We start from the raw sequence: 23,758 nt of genomic DNA on the forward strand, positions 1-23,758 counted from the left end.
TACTGATGGAGCCACCCAAAAAAAAAACTTAGAAGAGTTATCTGCTCAAGGGCTTTAGAAGCTTTCTGCATAGGATGTAGTGCTATGACTCCATATAAGAGCCATTACCACAAGAACAATAGGTCTGTGTCAATGTAGGTGGTTCTCCCACAGTGGGCAAGGTTAAAAAATGGGCACCTTTTTTGGGCAAGGCATTCAAAAGATGACACTTCCGAAAACGTGGGCGGGCGGGCTGGCTACCAAATAAATACCCTTCCAACCAATTTCTGAGAAAATGTAGCCTCTTTTTTGAAAATTGGGCCTCTACCTAAGCTCATGAATGGGGAGTCTCCCTCGTTGGCTGTCTCCTTGCACATGTGGCATTTATGCTTAGAGCTTGGCATGTCCTGATTTCGCTTGCCAAATTTATGAGAAAAAGTGGCCACTTTTTTTAAAAAATTAGGAGAGATCTCCTCCGCTCAAGCTCGTGGATGGGGAGTTCCCCCCTTAGTCTCCCTAGATGCATATGCTTTTACGCTAAGAGCTCGCACATCTACGTTTCACTTGCTTAGTTTTTGAGAAAATTGGGGGAGATCTCTTCTAGCCAAGCTCGTGGATGGGGAGTCTCCACCATTGCCCGTCTCCTTGGACATGCGACATTTACGTTGAGAGTGTTGCATTTTTGGATTCTATGTGGTATAGAGGCATGCTGTGTAAAGGCCCGTCTCCGTGGACATGCTACATTTACGTGTTGTGTAAAGGCCCGTCTCCGTGGACATGCTACATTTACGTGTTAGAGTGCTCATTTCTGGATTCTATGTGCAGAGTAAAGGCCAATCTTATCTTTCGCTCATATGAATGAAAGACAAGATTGTCCTTGAAGGTGAATTTTCTTGAAGCCTTTTTTTGTGTGTGTGTGTGTGTGTGTATCTGCCTCGTAACGGATGGTTATTGAAAAATGCACGTGTGATACATTAACTACACTAATTGAAGCTAAAAAAATTATAGCAAAAAGAGAGAGAGGGCTATAGCGGTCGGTTTTGCGGCGACATGCAAATTAATGTTTTTTAAGCAGCTAAATTTAGAGGGGGCGGCTTTAACGGTAGGGCACCGTTGCTAAGGCAGAGCTATTGCCGAGTATTCAATTTTTTCAATTTCTCCACGCCATCGTCTCCATCTTCGTTAGCCTTCTTCTTCTGTGCGTGCGCAGACAATCTTTTCTCCCCCCCCTCTCTCTCTCTCTCTCTCTCTGTGCTGACTCTTCCAAAGCCTGATTTTTGCACACCTCCATCTCTGCCTCGAACTTTCCATTGATCCTTCCTTTGCTTGGTCCGCAGAAAAAAAAAAGCACAGCCGCTTTCTGCAGAAAGCTCAGATTAGGGTTTCGGAGAATTTAGGGTTTCTCAAAAACGGGGTTTCAAACTTCAGGCTCTGCTTCAAGCTCCCTCCTTGCTCTTGCTCTTGCTCTCTGTCTCTGTACTGCTCTTGCTCTTGCTCTTTAGCAAGCATCGAATTATCGCGGTGCAAGAAGGGAGCAAAGGCTGCCATCAAAAAACGCTCAGATTAGAGTTTTCCACATTAGGGTTTCCCAGACTAGGAGCCTCTTCCCATGGTTCATCATCTAATTTTTCAGCTTTCTACGAATCATTGAAAGCGCAAAAACATTAAGAGCATCAGCAGATAAGCGCAGATTAGGGTTTTCGCAAGGCCTCATTCAGAGCTTCGAAATCTCAATTTTATAGGGAAAGACGCGCAAGACGCCTAAGGGCAAGGGCTGATCTGCACCGCCATCGCGCCGGGCCTGGTCAGGTTTTAAAGCTTGCTGTTTTTGTTCCGATTAGGGTTTCTCAGCCTGTCTATCTCTGCAAGTTCCATGATACTCCAGCCATGCCATACGGCCTCTCCAAGCCCACGCTTCACCGCTTAACCTTCAGAGCGTTGTTTCAGCTTCGGAAAGATGTATTGATGCGTGATCAGAGAGGGACTGTGGATTGCATTCTCTAACAAACCCTAATTTCTGCAACACTTGGTAGCTTAATTCTACATGTGAATCGCGATATCTTGCGTGCTTATATATACTTGCAAATTCCAACAGCTAGGCAACTGGTAACGCCCTTGTTCTTGAAGGCCAACCGTTAGGGCGTTTAATTTGAAGTGAAAATGGCTGGAATGGAAGCACAGAAAACCGGAGACTCGGAGGAGAGCAAACCCGCTATCTCCAGTTCCTCCATGTCTGAATGTGCAGAGAGTGCTGATCGCCTGCCTTCTGTGCAAGGGTATGTGTTCTCTCTCCTCACTGTAGATTCGCAGCTTTTCTTTCTCATACATCTTTTCACTAACAGCCCATAATTATCACCAAATAGCCCATCACGATAACTCACCTGTATAATAACCTAAGAGCCCATCATCATAACATCCGTCTGCTAACAGCCCATTATCATAACACCTTTTAACTAATAACCCATCATTGCAGGCGCTCTGGTGGGCCAACCAGGAGATCTTCTAAAGGTGGGTGGACTCCAGAAGAGGTGAGAATCGTTTTAATATTCCCTTAATCATACATTATTCTCTAGGTTTGTCATTCTTGGATAAAAACTATCATAGAGGGTGTGGCTAAAGCTTGGAGTTAATTATAGCACAGTACATGTTCACTTCTGTGACAGGATGAAATACTTCGAAGGGCGGTTCAGTGTTTCAAGGGCAAGAATTGGAAAAGGATAGGTACATGCACCACAAACCTAGATATCAATCATTCATTGCATAGTTTATTGTTAAAGTGTAGCTAATTCAGATGCAAGAGAAGGCCATAGATATGTGAGAATCATTTGGTTGAGATTTGAGCATGCTCTTGTCCCTGATCAACTTATCCTTTGTATTTCATTTGCTGCAGCGGAGTTGCTCAAGGATCGATCTGATGTTCAATGCTTGCACCGCTGGCAAAAGGTCCTCAATCCAAACCTTGTAAAAGGACCCTGGACTAAGGAGGTGGGTTTGTCTTGTAATTTGCATGCAGTTTGTCCAGGAATTGTTAGCACATGGAAGCATAGGTACAATTAGTAAGGTGTTCTTGCTTTATCCTTGTCTTTAGGAAGATGAGAAGATAATGGAACTCGTCAGCAAGCACGGGCCAAAGAAATGGTCTGTTATCGCACGGTCGTTACCGGGTCGAATTGGAAAACAGTGCCGTGAAAGGTTTGATTTACTTTCTTTCAGCAAAAGACTTAGGGGAATGACGTTTCTACATCCTTGTGCTAACTCAGATAAGAATGTCAAACAACAAGACACAATTGCGAGGTGTTTGACCTGGTTAACCCTCGTGTAGTCAGAAACAAGAAAATGAGCTGTATAATATCCTGTTTATACATGCAGATGGCACAATCATTTGGATCCTAACATTAAAAAAGATGCATGGACGCCAGAGGAAGAGCTAGCACTTATTGAGGCGCACCAGCTTCATGGGAATAAATGGGCAGAGATTGCAAAATGTCTACCTGGAAGGTATATGTCTCCTAAGTTCTCTGTCCTTGGATATGCATATGCCCTTTTACATGCATAAGATGACCATTAGAAATTTCTCAGGACCGACAATGCCATAAAAAACCATTGGAACAGCTCATTGAAGAAAAAGCTGGAGTCAATGACTGTTCCCGGATCTGTATTGGACCAATCAAAAGGGATTGATGCGATGTTGTCCATGGGTGAGCGGGTGGGCATACAGGCGAGAGGTGTTCAATTGGATCTTCAAAAGGAATTGACTACCAGAAGCGCCTTATCATCTGATTCGTGCACACCATGTGACAAGTTGAGCAAAACAGTGCAGGTTGACAAAGAGTCACCCGAGTGTTTCAGAGTGAGAAATGGACAGAGACACCCTGGTGCTATGGATTTAATAAGAGTGACAAACCCTTTGTTTCTTCCTGGAGCAGACGGTGAATTGATCTTAAATCAGTCAGCAGGTTCAGTCAGGTGTTTGGATGTGGCTGGCACACTGGCTCGGGGTAGCCACACAGCTTCAAAAGGATTGTATCAGGCTGCTGTTGAAAATGACATGTCATGGCCACCGGAATCAGAGAATGGCAGCTCTTTTTCTTATTTATCTGGTTATCCTTTACAGTCATGCTCTGAAAGAGCTCCTTCTGACACTGCTTCTCAATCCCCAACACATGTGGGGTCTTTTTTATGGAGAAAAGCTTTTCAGGATGGATCGAGAGACTTCATAAACCCGATAGGAACCAGCTTATCTCCCTCCAAGGTTGAAGCTATCACAAACCCTTTCAGCCCTCTTGATGCCCAGACACCAATGTCATCAATCGGTTGTTTCACACCTCCATCTCATACCTGGGCGGCCTCTCTATCTGAGATGAGCCCACAGGCTGTGCTTCGTTCCGCAGCAAAAAGCTTTCCTGGCACCCCTTCCATATTGCGGAAGCGGCCACGTGAAGTGGCAACGCCTACACAAGAAGGCTCCACTTCAAAGAAGAGTAATGCAGTTCAAGAAGTTCACACTCCAGAGAAGAATTTCAAAGTAAATGGCAGCAGATCCACAAGTAATAGTTCATTAACACCTGACCCGGAGATTCTCCGAGCGTCTGATTCTCCACAGGTCTGAAAGGAAAAACAGCAAGTTCCTTGCACATCTATATGCAATCCAGAATCCTACCAGGAGCACTTTAGAAGATGAGATTTATGACACAAAGGGGATACAACATCATGGGATGTGATGAGGGGTTGGCATTGGAAAGGGCTGTCAGAACACTGCCCCTTGGTTTGTGGTGGTATCGGATTAAGAGGCAGCAAGGTATGCTTCAAACTCCTCACGAGTGCAAGTATTTGTTTGCGGAACTTCTTTTCAAAAATATATTTCTTTTCTTGTGCCTCACGAGTGCAAGTATTTGTTTGGGGGACTTCTTTTCAAAAATATATTTCTTTTCTTGCACAATTTTCTTGCAATCCATTAGAATTCTGTCTTGCTTTACTTCCTTTCTTCCTTGAATGAAAGGATTGTCCACTGGAAGTGCTCTTAGTGGAGCTTGTGGCTTAATTTCACTCAACATGGGGAAAGTTACCAGGTACAGACAGTAAGGATTACAGATTGAGCGCTCTTTTTTGATTCTATGGGTGGTGGTACATGGCTGCTCTTAATTGGTGGAATGATCTGTGGTTAATTCCATAATGAACGAGATGACAAGCCATGGATGTTTATTGGCAGGTTAAGTCAGCGCTAAAGCTTTTTTTTATCAGGAACTATACAGCTAGTGAGATAGGTAACTTGTAAGGCCTTCTATGACTCAAAAGTATAAGATTGGAGGACCAAAGGGAAACTTTGTATGGAGAACATCATTCTATCCAAGCATAAAGGTGGGATTGGGGATTATTGACCTAGACATGCTTAATCGATCTTTTGACTGTCAAAACTTAGTGTAGATTGATGGCTCCTGGGACACATTGATTTTATTTGGATGAGCATGGAAATGCCTTTCTGTAACACCCCTTTTTGGAAGGCGGTGTGACTCCCCAAATTCAATGAGATGAAGAGAGAGAAAAAAAAAAGAAAATTCCTTGGCAAGTTTACTATGTTCCTCCCCTCTGTAAGGATTATGTTGTTAATCCTGCATATTGTGTACTAATTACTACTTAAGTAATTAACTTAGAACAAGAACCTTCAGTAGAACACTTGAGATAAGATTAAATGGACTTGTTGTATTAAACTGAGTACAATAGGTCTCTTATATAGGAGATGAAGAGACACATTTGAAGAGGCATGTCCTTTGACGAAAGGACATGACGTAAGACGAAAGGGTACATCTTTAGGCTAAGGGATGTGTCTATTCGATGTAGAGGCACAACCATTCATTAAGGGATACAACCATTCGTCGAAGAGATGTGGCTATTCGATGAAGAGGTACATCCTTTGACGAAGAGTCGCAACCAGTCGAGGGTAGGGGTTCCCTTTGGCTGGTTACTCTTTGCATCTGCAACAGGAATCAGCAATGAAGAGAGAATCTGATACATAAACACGTCACAATCGTGACATTCCCTCCCATTTAAAATAAAACCCATGTGTCAAATGATAGACATCCGTTTGTCAAAGAACTCTTGAAGAAGGTTAGGGTACTGCTGCATTTCTTCATCTGTTTGCCAAGTGGAATCAGACTCATCCAAGTCCATCCACTTCACAAGAAATTCTGTAGTCAACTTTCTTCTTGTTTCCTTCTGTCTTACGTCAAGTATTACTTCTGGAACAAGGATAATATGGTCATCTTCAATTTCAGGTACATATGAAGATAAGTCTGGAACAGGCGAATCTCCTTGAATATACTGTTTGAGCCAAGATATGTGAAAAGTCGGATGAATCTTTCCCCATGACGGTGGAAGTTCCAACTTGTAACTGACAGCTGAATTTTTCTTAAGAATCTTGAAAGGCCCATAGAAGCGAGGTCGCAACTTTGGAAAAACTGACTTCACTGTTTTGTAGCGGTGAGGTGCCACATATAATAAGACTAAATCTCCTTCTTGAAATTCTGCATGTCGACGATCCTTGTTGGCCTGTTTTTGATATTTTTGTTGCACATGGACCAATTTATCTCGAACTTGTACAAGCACATCTTGCATCTCCTGAACCAACTGATTTGCCAACGCCACTTTGTGTTGTGAAACAAAGTTTGTAGGCACAAGAGGAGTATGCCCATATGCTGCTTGAAATGGAGTTAATCCAATTGTTGAATGATGGGAATTATTATAAGCAAATTCCACGAGTGGTAAATAATCTTCCCATGATGCCAGACGGAATTGAATGTAATGTCGAATCATTTCTTCCAAAATCTGATTGACTCTTTCAGTCTGTCCATCTGTTTGAGGGTGATAGGTTGAAATGAATAATAAATTTGTGCCAAGAGATTTGAACAAAGACGTCCAAAAATGTCTAGTGAACTTTGGATCTCTGTCAGAGATGATGGTCTTTGGCAAACCATGCAATTTGAAGACATGTTGCATGAAACCGATCCCGTCAAGTGGGAAAGACTCCTTTGGACATCCACACGCTTAATAGCACAACTTTAAAACCACAAATTTGAAATGGACAACTTAAAACAACTTGAAATTTAAATGAACAGAAATGGAAAGATGGACACCAGCACTGGGGCCGGAACGGGCCGACCCCCCCCTCAATATATGATATATTTATTGGGAGTATTTAATGAATACAATGCTCCATGGGTTCTGAGAACCAGATAATGTCCATGTACATATGAAAACAGTACCAAACAAGTAGGCTCGGATTTCGATGAAGAAAACTCGAAGCAGAACGACCACTAGTGTGGTCCAATCTCTACGGTCCTGTGCTTTCACTGGACTCTGCGGAGAGCGCCTCACTGGTGTTCCGAGACCACGCACAAACAGGCGCTCTCGTACTAACGCCTGGCTCTCCCGATCTCAGCACCTTTGGACCGAGGTTCGCCAATACAGCTTGGACAACCCGGCACCGAACGGGTGTTGGCCGAGCGGGATGAATCTTTTACGAGATTTAAACATAAAATACTTTATTCAAATCTGAAAATCACTTACTTGTAGATGGTTGATAGAAGACCAAAACTTGTGGTGTTTGTGCAGAAGATGAAACCACCCAAGAGATGTGAAGTTCCTCAGATGAAAAGTCAATCGCCTCGTGGTGAACCTAGTGCTGCCACCAAGATAAATACACCCGCAAAAAGCACAGCCTTCAAGTTTGCAGCCACCTGTAGGAGTAGGACAATAGGGTAGTCTGCTGGTGAAAAATGCGCAGCCTGCAGAGCCAAGAGAGTCGCCTGCAAAAGGGTCCTGGAGTGCAGCCTATCAGAAACCGCCAGGGAGCATGTGGAGGGGCTTCGCTGCAGTGGAGGTACAGCCGTACAGAGGGAGAGTCGCTTGCTGTAGGTGGTACAGCTGCACAGAGGGAGCCGCCTGTGAGAGCAGCTGCAGCACTTCAGTGTCACCTGGAGTTGCCTGCAGGAGATGGCGTGGAGGAGCAGCCGATTAGACCCCAGTCGCCTGGTTGTATGCAGCCATAAACAGCCGCCTGCTGGGTGTGTAGTTCAGCTACACCTGGCTGCAAATCTGCGCAGCCCACCTGTAGGAGAGGTGATGGGATAGGCGCCTGTAGAAGATTATGCGCAGAGATGGTGGTCGCCTGGTTCTCTACGTAAGAGGGAAGCGATCCATTTCACGCTTGAAGGGGGCCCTTTTCTTTTAATAAAATTTAAGTGAAGATACCACTAGAGAGTTCCCACGCATGCATGGAAGGGAACTAGTGGGGGTTGGTGACCATGCCCACCCCCACACTCACTTAAAAGTGAGGCTCCCCACCTTGGCCCCTAAGTGGGTGCCCAAAGGGGGTGCCCACTTTTAAATAAATGTGAACACCTAACCTTATAAATCAAAGGGTTAGAATATAAAACATTAAAACAACATGTACCATATACTTACCACCTGTTCACATGCACTGAAACTTGTCAGAATACAGGGCAGACTTCACGACTCACTGGCAGGCGTCCCCGCTCAGTAAGTAACACGTCAGGCAGGCAAACACACAAATACATGTCATGCGAAAACAGTTTCAAGCATGCAAATCATGTGTGCATGTGCAAATAGTAACATGGACATATCTCCCGTTCATGGAACAAGTACAAAATATCTGTCGGCACAAAACTGGCACGACATAAAAACATAAAAACCTGGTCTTCCTATGGAGTGACAGTCCCATAGGTAAGACACAGTTCCAGGCACGAGTTTCCCTATGTTGTGACAGTCCCATAGGTAAAACACGGCACGAATACTGGCTCTTCCATGGTGTGACAGTCCCATGGATCGAACACAGTCCAGGTCATACACGGGTGGCATTGGTCTGGCTCCCGTCCATACGACACCATCCTGCTAACACACGGGTGGCACCAGTCTGGCTCCCGTCCATGTCAGCAAAATACTGGCCTCTTCACATGAGACACCGGCCTGGCCTCAAGTGAACGAGACGCAAAAACTAGGAATGGACCAAATGGTCGGCCAATTGGTGACATCCCCCCGGGCTTCTAAAGAGTTGACCTCAACTGAAAAGCCTCAAGATATGCCTGCAACAATTGCGGATAATCTGCAAAATAATCCTCATTTACCCATTTGGCATCAATAGGCAAATAATTTTTAAACTTCACAAGGTATCTCCTGGAAAGCTTTCCTGCAGGTAGCTTTCTCTCCTTGTGAAAAACAATCTGTTCTGGCTGGAGGATCTCCTCAAGCTCTTCAATTTCTGGCGGATCTTCTGTGACAGGCTCATCAGGATCTGGCCCCACATATTTCCGAAATAGACTCACATGAAAAGCATTGTGAATCTTCCAATGACTAGGTAAAGCAAGCCTGTAGGACACTTCATTGATCTTCTGAATCACCTTGAAGGGTCCATAATAGCGAGGAGAAAGCTTAGGATATGATCCTTCTCGTCCTGGCCTCTTCCGAAGCCTAGCCTTCTCAAATTTCAGCAATACCCAATCACCTTCTTTGACTTCCATGTCCCTTCTATGCTTGTCAGCAGCCTTTTTATGCTTATCCTGAGATCTTGCAATGGCTGTCCGCACCTGACCAAAGGCAACATCCAAGTCACGAACATATTCATCAGCTGCAAAAATCTCATCCTTAGTACGAAGGATAGGTGGCAAGACCACTCTGCTATAAATAATCTCAAACGGAGCCTTGCCCGTGGAAGCATGGATCGTATTGTTGTAGGCAAACTCAACAAGTGGAAGATACTTCTCCCATGCACTCTTTTGATCTGCCACATAACATTTCAACAAATCCAACACGGCTGAATTTGCAGCTTCACTTTGGCCATCCGTTTGGGGATGATAAGCTGATGAAAACTCAAGCTTAGTACCCATATTATCAAATAAAGCCCTCCAAAATAGGCTTGTAGTCCTGGGATCTCGATCCCCAACAATGGATTTAGGCATACCATGATGCTTGAAAATATTAGCAAGAAAAAGCTTCACCATATGATCAGCTTTGATGGTTTTCTTGACGGGCAAGAAGTGAGCTTGCTTGCTAAACCTGTCCACAATAGTCCAAATAGCATCATTCCCATGCTGGGATCTAGGCAAATCCATAATAAAATCCATCGTGATACTTTCCCAAGGTTGCGAGGGAATAGGCAACGGCTGAAGCAAACTTGGAGGCTTTTGCCTGTCAAATTTCACCTTTTGGCAAGTAATACATGCACGCACATAAGCCTCAATGTCTTTACGCATGCTTGGCCAAAAGAAATACCTCTGAATCATGCGAGTAGTAGGCATAATACCTCGATGACCAGCATAAGGTGGAGCGTGACATTCGTCCATAACCTTTGGACGCAAATCCTTCACCACACATAGGCAATTATCCTTCATGAGATAACCCTTGTTGATAACATAAGAGGCATGTGAATGACCAGCCATCAAATCAGTCCATATATGGCAAAAATCAGCATCCAAATGATACAAATCTCTCATAGCAGATAGATCTCCATGAGAGGCCACTGAGACTGCAGCAACATAAGGCCTCCTAGATAGTGCATCGGCCACCATATTTTTCTTTCCTGGAGTATGCACAATCTGAAAATGAAACATGGAAAGAAAATTTGCCATTCTCATCTGCTTCTCTGAAAGCTTGGTTTGAGATAGAAAGTATCTCAAGCTTTGATGATCTGTCTTGACTACAAATTCAGCCCCGAGAAGGTAGTGTTTCCAAATCTTTAAGGCGTGAATTACAGCCAAGAGCTCTTTCTCATAGATATCCATATGAAGCTCAGCATCATGCAAACGACGGCTCTCGTATGCAACTGCATGCCCTTCCTGATTTAGGACAGCTCCTATGCAATCACCACAAGCATCACATTCAACCACGAATGACTTGTGCAAGTCAGGAACAATCAATACTGGACCACATATGATCGCATGCTTGAGCTGCAAGAAAGCATCCTGTTCCTTTGAAGTCCATTTAAAAGCAGTTTTCTTCTTCGTGAGATCATGTAGAGGAGTGGCAATCATAGCAAAATGCCTTATGAAACGCCTGTAGTACGAACATAATCCCAGAAAACTACGTACTTGATGTACGTTTTGCAATTCGGGCCAATTCTGAATGGTCTCTATCTTTGCAGGATCCATTGTAACTCCATCTTTGGATACAATATGACCCAAATAATGAATCTCTGAAAGGAAAAACTCACTTTTCTTGGCATTGACGAAAAGTTTATGCTTCCGCAACTCTTCGAACACTGTGACCAAATGAGTTCTGTGTTCCTACTCATTCTTGGAGAAAACCAAGATATCATCAAAGAAGACTCCTGTAAACTTGCGATGGGGTCGGAATATCCTATCCATCATACGATTAAAAGTAGCAGGAGCATTGGTGAGACCAAAAGGCATTACCAAGAATTCATATAATCCGAAGGCTGTCCTGAATGCAGTCTTATGGACATCTTGTGGCACCACGCGTATCTGGTGATAACCACTCTTCAAATCAAGTCTGCTAAAGCAAGCCGAACCATCAAGCTTATCCAAGATATCATCAATACGTGGAATAGGAAATCTGTTCTTGATGGTAAGCTTGTTCAAAGCTCTATAGTCTACACACATACGGAATGATCCGTCCTTCTTTTGAACAAGAAGCACAGGAGAGCAGTAAGGTGAGGAACTGGGCTGAACCAAACCTTTCTCTAAAAGCTCGTTTACCTGCTTCATAATTTCTTCTTGTTGTGCAGCACTCACTCGGTATGCGGGTTTGTTAGGTGGAGAACTACCTGGCACAAGATCTATGCGGTGATCTTCGGGCCTTTGGGGAGGTAATTCAGCTGGCAATGAGTCAGCAAAACAGTCGTTGAATGCATTAAGAAAATTCTGCCTATCATTAGACATAGCATCCACAGTTTGATGATTTGGCACAAGACTATCACGCACAAAAACCAAGTACGCTGAAAGACTCTTTTTCATTGCTTTATTAATTTGGATGTGTGATACAACTGGGATGGAATCCCCTTCTTTGCCAGCATCAATAAAATGCATGCGGCCTTTATGCATAAAAGAAATCATATTGGACTTGTAGTCTTTACGGGGCTCAAGCCTATGGTGCCATGGCTTGCCCAACAATACATCACATCCATTCAGTGGAGCAACTAGAAAATGCTCATTATCAAGATAGCCCTGTATATGGATACGCAACTTCCCAATCAAAGGGGTAACCTGCACCTCTTTACCAATAAATGCAGCTTCGGCTTCAATCTGAGGTCCCATGTTTTCAACCTCAATACCCAATGCAGCTGCCATTTGCATAGAGATGAAATTGTCAGTTGCACAGTCATCAAACATGAAGAGTGCGGGCTGATCCTTGATTTGCCCCCAAGCCTTGCAAACCATACGCTCTTTTGCATCATGACCTGTATTACCTTGCACATCAGGAACTGCATGAACATTTGCTTTGGTGTGCTTGTCCTCGTGCTTTGGTTTGCGATCTGGGCATTGCCGAAACATGTGGTCTTTGCTACCACAAGAAAAGCATTTTCCATCCTTAGCATATTGCTCTCTTTGCTCCGGGGTTAATCCAAATTTGTTCTTTCTTGGGCCCTGTTCTTTAGATGTGTTATTTTCAGCTTTACCACCCTTGTAGGGCTCCCGGAAGTTCTTTTTAGATGGCTGTCCGCCCTTTTGCTGATTTGGGGCAGCCTTGTCCTTCGCCTTGGAACCTCCTTGATCCTGCTTGATCTTGAGCACCAATTGCTCTGTAGCAAGGGCAGAAGCTGTGAGTTGTTGCAACGTATGTTTTGGGTGCAATTCAATACCCGATCTATATGCAGGTTGCAATCCAGAACGAAACTTCCTCTTTCTTTCATCCTCTGTGATTAGCATGAAGGGAGTCACTTCCAGCAACACTTTCCAAAATTTGTTAACATACTGTTGCACACTCTCATTATCTTTTTGTTCCAGCCTGTCCCACTTTTGAGTGAGAGTTTGCTCCGCGTTGGGTGGCAAGAACTGAGCATAAAATCTATCTTTGAATTCCTTCCAAGTAGAGATGGGATCCTTGGTGATCTTTTCAGTGATCCACCAATGGGCAGCAGTCCCTTTTAGAAACATGCTAGCATGGCGCACCTTCGACTTTTCTGTAAAGTCCTCATCGCTAAAAGCAATGTCGAACTGTGCCACAAACGCTAACACCTTAGAAGCATCATGTTCACCATGAAAGACATCAAATTTGACAGATTTATCACCTGCTTTGAACTCCTTGAGCTTCCTGGCATGAGGCTCATGGTCCTCTCTTTTTCTTTTCCCCTTATCCAACGGGGTAGCCCTGTCTGCATGGGCTCCATGGGCCGTCATAGAAGCTTCATGGGGCACGGTGGCATGTGCTCCACGAACTCGAAGCTCAGATGCATGTGACTTACCTGCATATGGCATGGTCTCTCCATGAGACAACTCAGAAGGCAAAATTTTTCTGGAAGTAGACCTGTCACCATGAGATACATATCTTGCATGCATGTGACTTTCGTGCCCTCCATGAGCACTGGCATACATATATCTGTCAGGCTTAGTGCCTTGGGGAGAGGATGCATGTCGAGAGGTGACAGTCACCTCTTCCTTTTGCATAAAAGATTTCAGCCTCTGGGATGCGGGATCTCCATGCTTCAAACGAGGTGGATTTCTGAATTTCAGCTCTCCGTCATCCCCCTCTTTGATATCACCTTTACGAAGGAGATAGGCAAGTGCCAACTCCCTTGGTTTCTTGCCCACTTCACGAGCCATTGATTCAAAGGTTACATCAACCATAGCATCAGCCTTCCTGGCTTCAATAGCACTTTGTAGATGAGGATCTTCATGCAAAAACTTCAATTCTTGCTCTTGAGCCTGCAAAAGTTTTCTCATATGTTCCATTTCAGCCCTCATAGCATCAGGCTCTTGTTCAAGCATAACTGTCTTTCCTGGAGACAGTTGACCCTTGGATTCACTATCCATAACCCTTTCAAGGGGCTTGTGCCTACCACGCAGGGCATCAGACCCACGAGAAGCACTAGAGGGACCCCTCGAATTAGGCACTTCCAAAGGGTTGCCTTGGCTGTCCATTGTGTTCAAAGTTTGCTAAAAGCGGGATGTCCAGTACACAGGTTCGTTTCCCCACTAGGAAGAGGGAAACAACCGTGCTCTGATACCAATGAAACCGATCCCGTCAAGTGGGAAAGACTCCTTTGGACATCCACACGCTTAATAGCACAACTTTAAAACCACAAATTTGAAATGGACAACTTAAAACAACTTGAAATTTAAATGAACAGAAATGGAAAGATGGACACCAGCACTGGGGCCGGAACGGGCCGACCCCCCCCTCAATATATGATATATTTATTGGGAGTATTTAATGAATACAATGCTCCATGGGTTTTGAGAACCAGATAATGTCCATGTACATATGAAAACAGTACCAAACAAGTAGGCTCGGATTTCGATGAAGAAAACTCGAAGCAGAACGACCACTAGTGTGGTCCAATCTCTACGGTCCTGTGCTTTCACTGGACTCCGCGGAGAGCGCCTCACTGGTGTTCCGAGACCACGCACAAACAGGCGCTCTCGTACTAACGCCTGGCTCTCCCGATCTCAGCACCTTTGGACCGAGGTTCGCCAATACAGCTTGGACAACCCGGCACCGAACGGGTGTTGGCCGAGCGGGATGAATCTTTTACGAGATTTAAACATAAAATACTTTATTCAAATCTGAAAATCACTTACTTGTAGATGGTTGATAGAAGACCAAAACTTGTGGTGTTTGTGCAGAAGATGAAACCACCCAAGAGATGTGAAGTTCCTCAGATGAAAAGTCAATCGCCTCGTGGTGAACCTAGTGCTGCCACCAAGATAAATACACCCGCAAAAAGCACAGCCTTCAAGTTTGCAGCCACCTGTAGCAGTAGGACAATAGGGTAGTTTGCTGGTGAAAAATGCGCAGCCTGCAGAGCCAAGAGAGTCGCCTGCAAAAGGGTCCTGGAGTGCAGCCCGACACCATCCTGCTAACACACGGGTGGCACCAGTCTGGCTCCCGTCCATGTCAGCAAAATACTGGCCTCTTCACATGAGACACCGGCCTGGCCTCAAGTGAACGAGACGCAAAAACTAGGAATGGACCAAATGGTCGGCCAATTGGTGACATTGCACGAACAGTGACACCACATCTGGGGCTGAAGCAGCTTTCTTGCAAGGAATGAAATGCGCCATTTTGGAAAATCGATCAACCACCACAAGAATCTAAGCATTGCCTTTGGATGAACGAGGCAAGGTGGTGATAAAATCCATACTGATACTTTCCCATCTCTCATTGGGAACCCTGGAGTGCAGCCCGACACCATCCTGCTAACACACGGGTGGCACCAGTCTGGCTCCCGTCCATGTCAGCAAAATACTGGCCTCTTCACATGAGACACCGGCCTGGCCTCAAGTGAACGAGACGCAAAAACTAGGAATGGACCAAATGGTCGGCCAATTGGTGACATTGCACGAACAGTGACACCACATCTGGGGCTGAAGCAGCTTTCTTGCAAGGAATGAAATGCGCCATTTTGGAAAATCGATCAACCACCACAAGAATCTAAGCATTGCCTTTGGATGAACGAGGCAAGGTGGTGATAAAATCCATACTGATACTTTCCCATCTCTCATTGGGAACTGTAACGGTTGAAGTAACCCTTGAGAAAGTTGTCGAGAGGCTTTCATTGTTTGACATGAATGACAAGCTTTGACAAATTTGATAACATCTTGCTGCATCTGAGGCCAGAAGTATGTAGCAGACAAAAGTCGATATGTCTTGTTGATACCAGGGTGAGCAGCATAAGGGACTTCATGATGCTCTTGAATAAGAACCTTCCGCAATGAAGTATTGTGAGGCACACAAATGCGGTCAGAAAAGAATAGCAACTCATCCATGATAATGTAGGCTGCAAACATGTTCATTTTTGCAGGACTGGGATTAGAAGATTTGAGAGCACGGAACGCATCTCCAAAATCTCTATCAGTCAAATACTCATTTTTGAAACAAGCAGGGATTTCCATTTGCACATCTGTGATGGCAAAATTAATGGCTCGAGGCATGCGGCTTAAGGCATCTGCAACCACATTCTGAAGACCAGGAACATACTGAATAATCATATGGAAATTAGCCAAGAATTCAACCCATCTGCCTTGTCGAGAGTTCATAACAAGGTGAGTGAAAATGTACGTCAGAGATTGATGATCTGTACGTACAACTGAATCTGCTCCAAGAAGATAATGTCTCCATGTTCGATAAGCATGCACGATTGCCAAAAACTCCTTATCATACACAGGATACTTGCTTTGAATGGCTGAAAACTTTCTGTTGTCAAAAGCAATGACACGATCATTCTGCATCAAAACTCCACCAGAAGCACGATCTGAGGCATCTGTCATTACATCAAAGGGCTGGGTGGGATCTGCAATGGCCAAGACCGGGGTTGTCGTCAAGGCATGCTTGAGATCATTGAAGGATTGCTCAGCTTCCGAAGACCACTGAAGTTTGTCCAACTTTGTCAATTCTGTCAAAGGGGCAGCAATCTCCGAAAATCTATGCACCTTGTTGTGATAAAAGTTAGCAAGTCCCAAGAAAGATCGAACATCTGAAATGGTGAGAGGCAAAGTCCAATCCACAATTGCCTGAATCTTCTTAGGATCTACTGCAATCCCATTAGCAGAAATGATGTGACCAAGATATTCCACATGGTTTTTGAAAAATTCGCTCTTCTTTTTGTTGATGTACAGCACATTGGTGCGTAGTACTTCAAAGACAATCTGTAAATGCTCTTTGTGATCGACCATAGATCGGCTAAAAACCAAAATATCATCAAGGTAAACGATCACGAACTTGTCCAAGTGGCCCAAAAATTTCATTCATCAGGGCCATGAAAGTGGCCGGGGCATTGGTTAACCCAAAAGGTATGACCAAGAATTCATAATGCCATATCTTGTCCGAAAGGCTGTCTTATATTCATCACCATTACGGATACGAATTTGATGATAGTGTCACCAATTGGTCGACCATTTGGTCCATCTCCAGTTTTTGCGTCTCGTTCACTTGAGGCCAGGCCGGTGTCTCGTGTGAAGAGGCCAGTATTTTGCTGACATGGACGGGAGCCAGACTGGTGCCACCCGTGTGTTAGCAGGATGGTGTCGTATGGACGGGAGCCAGACCAGTGCCACCCGTGTATGACCTGGACTGTGTTCGACCCATGGGATTGTCACGCCATGGAAGAGCCGGTATTCGTGCCGTGTTTTGCCTATGGGACTGTCACACCATAGGCTGGAACTGTGTCTTACCTATGGGACTGTCACTCCATAGGAAGACAAGGTTTTTTATGTTTTTATGTCGTGCCAGTTTTGTGCCGACAGATATTTTGTACTTGTTCCATGAACGGGATATGTCCATGTTACTATTTGCACATGCACACATATTTTGCATGTTTGAAACTGTTTTCGCATGACATGTATTTGTGTGTTTGCCTGCTTGACGTGTTACTTACTGAGCGGGGACGCCTGCCAGTGAGTCGTGAAGTCTGCTCTGTATTCTGACGAGTTTTGGTGCATGTGAACAGGTGGTAAGTATGTTGCACATGTTGTTTTTATTATTTTATTTCTAACCTCTTATTTTATAAGGTTAGGTGTTCACATTTATTTAAAAGTGGGCACCCCCTTTGGGCACCCACTTAGGGGCCAAGGTGGGGAGCCCCACTTTAAGTGAGTGTGGGGGTGGGCATGGTCACCTACCCACACTAGTTTCCCCCACATGCATGCGTGGAATTCACTAGAGAAGACTACACCTTAATTTTTATAAAAAAAGGCTTCCTCCATCAAGCGTAGATGATCAATCGCTTCCATCCTTCAAGCGATTATTCACCAACTTGCGCCTTCTCTCCCTCAGGCGACTGTTTTCCATACACAACAGGCTGCGCTTGTCCTCTCCCAGGCGGCTGGCTGCCCTACATCCCTCCTACGTTTGCTTCTCCCAGGCGGCTGGCTGCCCTATCGACTGCATCACCAGGCGGCTGCAGCCAGGCCAATTACTGTTCCTCAGGTGGCTGCGCAGGCTGCTGTGTACCCTCTTTTAACGGGCTTTGATCTCTGCTCCTACAGGCGACAGCAAACCTGCAAGAACCTCAGCGTGCTGCTCCTACAAGTGGCAGCAAACCTGCAAGAACCTCAGCGTACTGCTCCTACAGGTGGAAGCATTCCTACAGGCGGCTGTCTGTTCCTCTGTAGGCATCCATTACCAGTGGTTTCTGCACGCTTCCTCCTTCTCCTCCTCTACACAGCAGCCACCATCAATAGAAGGATACCGCCGGCTGCTCCTCCACGCCATCTTCTCTCCACACTACAGCCAGGCCTCTCCTCCAAGTGGGTTCTCCTTCTTTCACAGCAGGTGGCTGTGGTCTTTGTGGTGGTACTTGTCCTGGTGGCTACGCTAAGTTCACCACGAGGCGACTGTTTCTTCAACAAGGGTGGCTTCATCATACCACGAGTATTGGTTTTCTATCAACTATCTACAAGTAAGTGAATTTCAGATTTAAGTAAAGTATTTTATGTTTAAATCTGATAAGGGATTCATTCCGCTCGGCCAACACCCGTTCGGTGCCGGGTTGTCCAAGCTCTATTGGAGAACCTCGGTCCAAAAGTGCTGAGATCGGGAGAGCCAGGCTAGTACGAGAGCGCCTGTTTGTGCGTGGTCTCGGAACACCAGTGAGGCGCTCTCCGCGGAGTCCAGTGAAAGCACAGGACCGTAGAGATTGGACCACACTAGTGGTCGTACTGCTTCGAGCTTCTACATCGAAATTCGGCTTCGAGTCTATTTGTTTGGTACTGTTTTCATATGTACATGGACATTATCTGGTTCTTGGAACCCATGGAGCATTGTATTCATTAAATACTCCTCAAGTTGTATTAAGTTGTCCATTTCAAATTTGTGGTTTTAAAGTTGTGCTATTAAGCGTGTGGGTGTCCAACGGAGTCTTTTCCACTTGACGGGATCGGTTTCATTGGTATCAGAGCACGGTTGTTTCCCTCTTCCTAGTGGGGAAACGAACCTGTGTACTGGACATCCCGCTTTTAGCAAACTTAAAACACAATGGACAGCCAAGGCAACCCTTTGGAAGTGCCAAATTCAAGGGGTCCATCTAGTGCCTCTCGTGGGTCTGATGCCCTGCGAGGTAGACACAAGCTGTCACCAGCCTGGACATTTCCCAGCCTGAAAGGGGTCTGGTGGACTCCAGGATGTTTAAAATATTTGGAAAGTACAAGCTTTGGGAATGGGGGATTATCCTAGAATACAAAGGACCACACTCCTAAAATTTAGGAGAGTTGCTATTTTTGGCCCGACTCCGATGGGAATTCTGTTCGCGTCATTACATCTGGAATTAAGCAGATACCAAGAGTTGGCAAAGTGCCTACGACAGAATGTCTACCAGTTGGGATATTTTTAGAGGTAAAGATTATGGAAGGACCCATCTCTTAGATTGGGACATGTGGCAAGATAGTGGACCAAAGTGAGACAAGTGGCTTGACACTTGTTAGAAAAAGGATCAAAGTGAGACAAGTGGCCTCACACTTGTCACTTCAGCTATTGTGTGCCTCTCCACTTGTCATTGTAGCCTTCTCTTGCCATTTTAGCTCATGGGAGGCCCAAATCTATAAATTGGAGCCCCCTCTCTTCATTAATGGAGGCTCTCTTGCTGCACACTAGCCTCTACCACCGTTGAAGGCTTCTCTAATGATGGCTACTCTCTTTCTCTCTCACTTGAAGGCTGCCCATGAAGAATACCGGCTGTATGGGACTGTTTTGGAGGCTTCCATCGCGAAGAAATACTGAAGGCAAGGGTATTCAATCATTTATTATGATTTCTAGCCATTGTATGTGTTGTACCAGCATTTGTACTTGCTGTACCTGCTGTACCAGCCACCGTACCTGCTGTACCAGCCACCGTACCGATTGTACCAGCCATTGTACTTGTTGTACTAGCCATTGTACCTGCTGTACCGGCTGAATGGAGAGTTGTACTTACTGTACTAGCTCTATTGCATGAAGACCCGTGGTTTTTGGGGAAGAATCGGTACCCTCACGGAGGTATATGGATTATATTGTTGGCTCGGCATTTCTACAGCCTATGTTCCGGCTTGGTTGCCTTGTGTTGGGCTGTGTTATGGCATTTGTATATGGATAATCCGGCATCTCCCGTGGGGAGAGTAAGGCCCTCAAAGCTTGTACATGATATTATTCTCCTTGGGTAATAAAATACTCCAAGGGGGGGGTCGGCCCATTCCGGCCTCTATGCGGTGTCACATGTGCAAGATCCATTTTCAGCATTTGTGGATGTTTTGTCCAGCTTTATGTTTTATGCAAAGTGATGATGGATATGTGTTAAGGCTGTGGCCATGTTTAAGTGTTTTAATATGCATTGATGGTATCAACAAGTGTGTCAAAGGCCCTAGTCCCCCGGGCACCCCCCGCCGCGAGTTACATTGGTATCAGAGCGTAGGCTTTCTTGGAAGCGGAGGCTTCCTTCTATCAATAAGAAAGAGAAAAGATCTCAAGTGGGGACCACACTTACCATCATTGCTGTTAAGCATGGCCAGCCGCTTCATAGCCTATGAAGCAAGAGCATGAGCAATAGACAGCTTGGTTTAAGGATTTATGAATTCACAAAATTTATCTTGGAAGTATGGAGTTGGCTTTATGTGCACACGTTTAGCACTCTTTCCATATGGATATTGTGGATTATATTATCAAGCTTACAGGCAAGCTATATGGAGATATATCTTAGGATATCTTAAGGATATGGTGACGAGATATTTCTTCTGGCTTCATGACCAACCTGGCAAAGAAAAGCTAAGTATACTTTGAGTTTGCAAAGTTAGTACTTTTGCTATGAAGTGTTTTTGATGTTCACTAACCCTTGTATAGCTATGCAAGGAGAAAGGTGTTGTTGTTTGCCTTGAGATGGTTTCAGGGAAACACTGTTTATGGCTCCCTTTAATGGGATGAATTCTTTTCATGGCTCCTTTTATTGGGATGGATTATATCTATGGAGATTTCTTTCTTGGACGAGATTTATATGGATATTGGGCTTCACAAGCAATTTCTATGGACGAATCTGTCCGAGTTTATAGAGAAGAAATCTTTGGTTATCTCATGGATATGATGCTTTTATGGATAAAGTCCACCTCTACTCCAAGGTGTGTGGTTAGCACGGAGTATGTGGTAAGACTTATGGTATACAAGGATTATGGTATACAGGTCTATGGATTCCTGGACTTCTTTTCTAGGAATTTGGATCCATCCTCAGGTTTATGGATTATGTTTATGACTCCCTTTTACTGGGATGGATTATTCTTTTTGGCTCCCTTTATTTGGGATGCATTGGACTTATGAAACTCATGATTCACATACCCTGTGTAGTGTTCTCTTGTCCTACGTGCTCTCTTGAAGATTGTTTCTACCATGTGTGGGTGGAACAATAGAGAGCAGATGGAAGGGAACATGGGCACTTGAGAGGGTAGTGTGAGTTGGTGACCGAAATGTCAATAAACTATTGATGGCCGAAATGCCTATAAACTATATGTTGCAGAAAAATGCTTATGGAGCACCAGGCTTTTTATTCCTGTGATTGATTCTTATCTTATGTTTCACACTTGAGTCCACCTCTCCTCCAAGGTGTGTGGTCAGAGAATACCAGCACAAAGTGTAAGTGGTAGAGTGAACTTGAGCCCACCTCTCCTCCAAGGTGTGTGGTCAGATAATACCAGCACAGAGTGTAAGTGGTAAGAGTCTTGATTACTTGTTTGTGTGCAAGGCTTGATTACGGATTTGTATGTCGTACTCCGTGCAAGAAGTCTTGGTCCTATTGCTCTAAGGACTGGCCTGTTTGTGATTACATGGCCGGAGACGAGTAGAGGGAGAGACGGTGCCTATCTTGGTCCTATTACTCTATGGACTGGACCTTGCCTGTTGGTGTAAGGCCAGAGACGAGTAGAGGGAGAGATAGTGTGTGTGTGTGCACTGATGGAGTACCATACTAGAGACCTCTATGGATATATGGATCTGGAATTTCTGGGACTATTGAGTCTCACCCATTTATTTTTGGGACATGATTATTATATCTGGATTTCTGGGACTATTGAGTCTCACCCATTTATTTTGGGACATGATTATTATATCTGGATTTCTGGGACTGTTGAGTCTTGCCCATTTATTTTGGGACATGTTTATGATATCTGGACTTATGGGACTGTTTTTGTCTCGCCCATTTATCTTGGGACATGATTTTGATATTGGTATTATGGAGACTTATTTAGTCTCGCCCATTTCTTTGGGACATGGATTCTTCACTTGTATTGGATTTTTGAGACTGTCTCGTCTCGCCCAAACGATGGGACATGATTATATCTTGAATATATGGCTTGAAGCTCAAAGTTGCGGACAACTTTTAAGAAGCTGGGGAGGATGTCACCAGCCTGGACATTTCCCAGCCTGAAAGGGGTCTGGTGGACTCCAGGATGTTTAAAATATTTGGAAAGTACAAGCTTTGGGAATGGGGGATTATCCTAGAATACAAAGGACCACACTCCTAAAATTTAGGAGAGTTGCTATTTTTGGCCCGACTCCGATGGGAATTCTGTTCGCGTCATTACATCTGGAATTAAGCAGATACCAAGAGTTGGCAAAGTGCCTACGACAGAATGTCTACCAGTTGGGATATTTTTAGAGGTAAAGATTATGGAAGGACCCATCTCTTAGATTGGGACATGTGGCAAGATAGTGGACCAAAGTGAGACAAGTGGCTTGACACTTGTTAGAAAAAGGATCAAAGTGAGACAAGTGGCCTCACACTTGTCACTTCAGCTATTGTGTGCCTCTCCACTTGTCATTGTAGCCTTCTCTTGCCATTTTAGCTCATGGGAGGCCCAAATCTATAAATTGGAGCCCCCTCTCTTCATTAATGGAGGCTCTCTTGCTGCACACTAGCCTCTACCACCGTTGAAGGCTTCTCTAATGATGGCTACTCTCTTTCTCTCTCACTTGAAGGCTGCCCATGAAGAATACCGGCTGTATGGGACTGTTTTGGAGGCTTCCATCGCGAAGAAATACTGAAGGCAAGGGTATTCAATCATTTATTATGATTTCTAGCCATTGTATGTGTTGTACCAGCATTTGTACTTGCTGTACCTGCTGTACCAGCCACCGTACCTGCTGTACCAGCCACCGTACCGACTGTACCAGCCATTGTACTTGTTGTACTAGCCATTGTACCTGCTGTACCGGCTGAATGGAGAGTTGTACTTACTGTACTAGCTCTATTGCATGAAGACCCGTGGTTTTTGGGGAAGAATCGGTACCCTCACGGAGGTATATGGATTATATTGTTGGCTCGGCATTTCTACAGCCTATGTTCCGGCTTGGTTGCCTTGTGTTGGGCTGTGTTATGGCATTTGTATATGGATAATCCGGCATCTCCCGTGGGGAGAGTAAGGCCCTCAAAGCTTGTACATGATATTATTCTCCTTGGGTAATAAAATACTCCAAGGGGGGGGTCGGCCCATTCCGGCCTCTATGCGGTGTCACATGTGCAAGATCCATTTTCAGCATTTGTGGATGTTTTGTCCAGCTTTATGTTTTATGCAAAGTGATGATGGATATGTGTTAAGGCTGTGGCCATGTTTAAGTGTTTTAATATGCATTGATGGTATCA

The 23,758-nt window shown here is 44.7% G+C and overlaps 1 protein-coding gene across 2 annotated transcripts in view; it reads left to right on the forward strand.

The window, feature by feature from the left end:
* Positions 1 to 1,105: 1,105 nt before the first annotated feature.
* The window catches only part of LOC147628163 (transcription factor MYB3R-2-like), a 45,420-nt gene continuing 22,767 nt past the window's right edge, over positions 1,106 to 23,758 (forward strand). For both annotated transcript variants that reach the window (XM_086813196.1, XM_086813197.1), the window contains exons 1-7: positions 1,106 to 2,255; positions 2,453 to 2,507; positions 2,643 to 2,700; positions 2,870 to 2,964; positions 3,068 to 3,171; positions 3,349 to 3,477; positions 3,559 to 4,777. In XM_086813196.1, the coding sequence (XP_086669322.1) occupies positions 2,140 to 2,255; positions 2,453 to 2,507; positions 2,643 to 2,700; positions 2,870 to 2,964; positions 3,068 to 3,171; positions 3,349 to 3,477; positions 3,559 to 4,588 (1,587 nt within the window). In that variant the 5' untranslated portion in view covers positions 1,106 to 2,139 and the 3' untranslated portion in view covers positions 4,589 to 4,777. The remainder of the gene's footprint in view (positions 2,256 to 2,452; positions 2,508 to 2,642; positions 2,701 to 2,869; positions 2,965 to 3,067; positions 3,172 to 3,348; positions 3,478 to 3,558; positions 4,778 to 23,758) is intronic.

The sequence above is a fragment of the Cibotium barometz genome, chromosome 19, assembly GCF_041138505.1.
Source record: "Cibotium barometz isolate CiBa-2024 chromosome 19, ASM4113850v1, whole genome shotgun sequence".
Taxonomy (NCBI): Eukaryota; Viridiplantae; Streptophyta; class Polypodiopsida; order Cyatheales; family Cibotiaceae; genus Cibotium; species Cibotium barometz.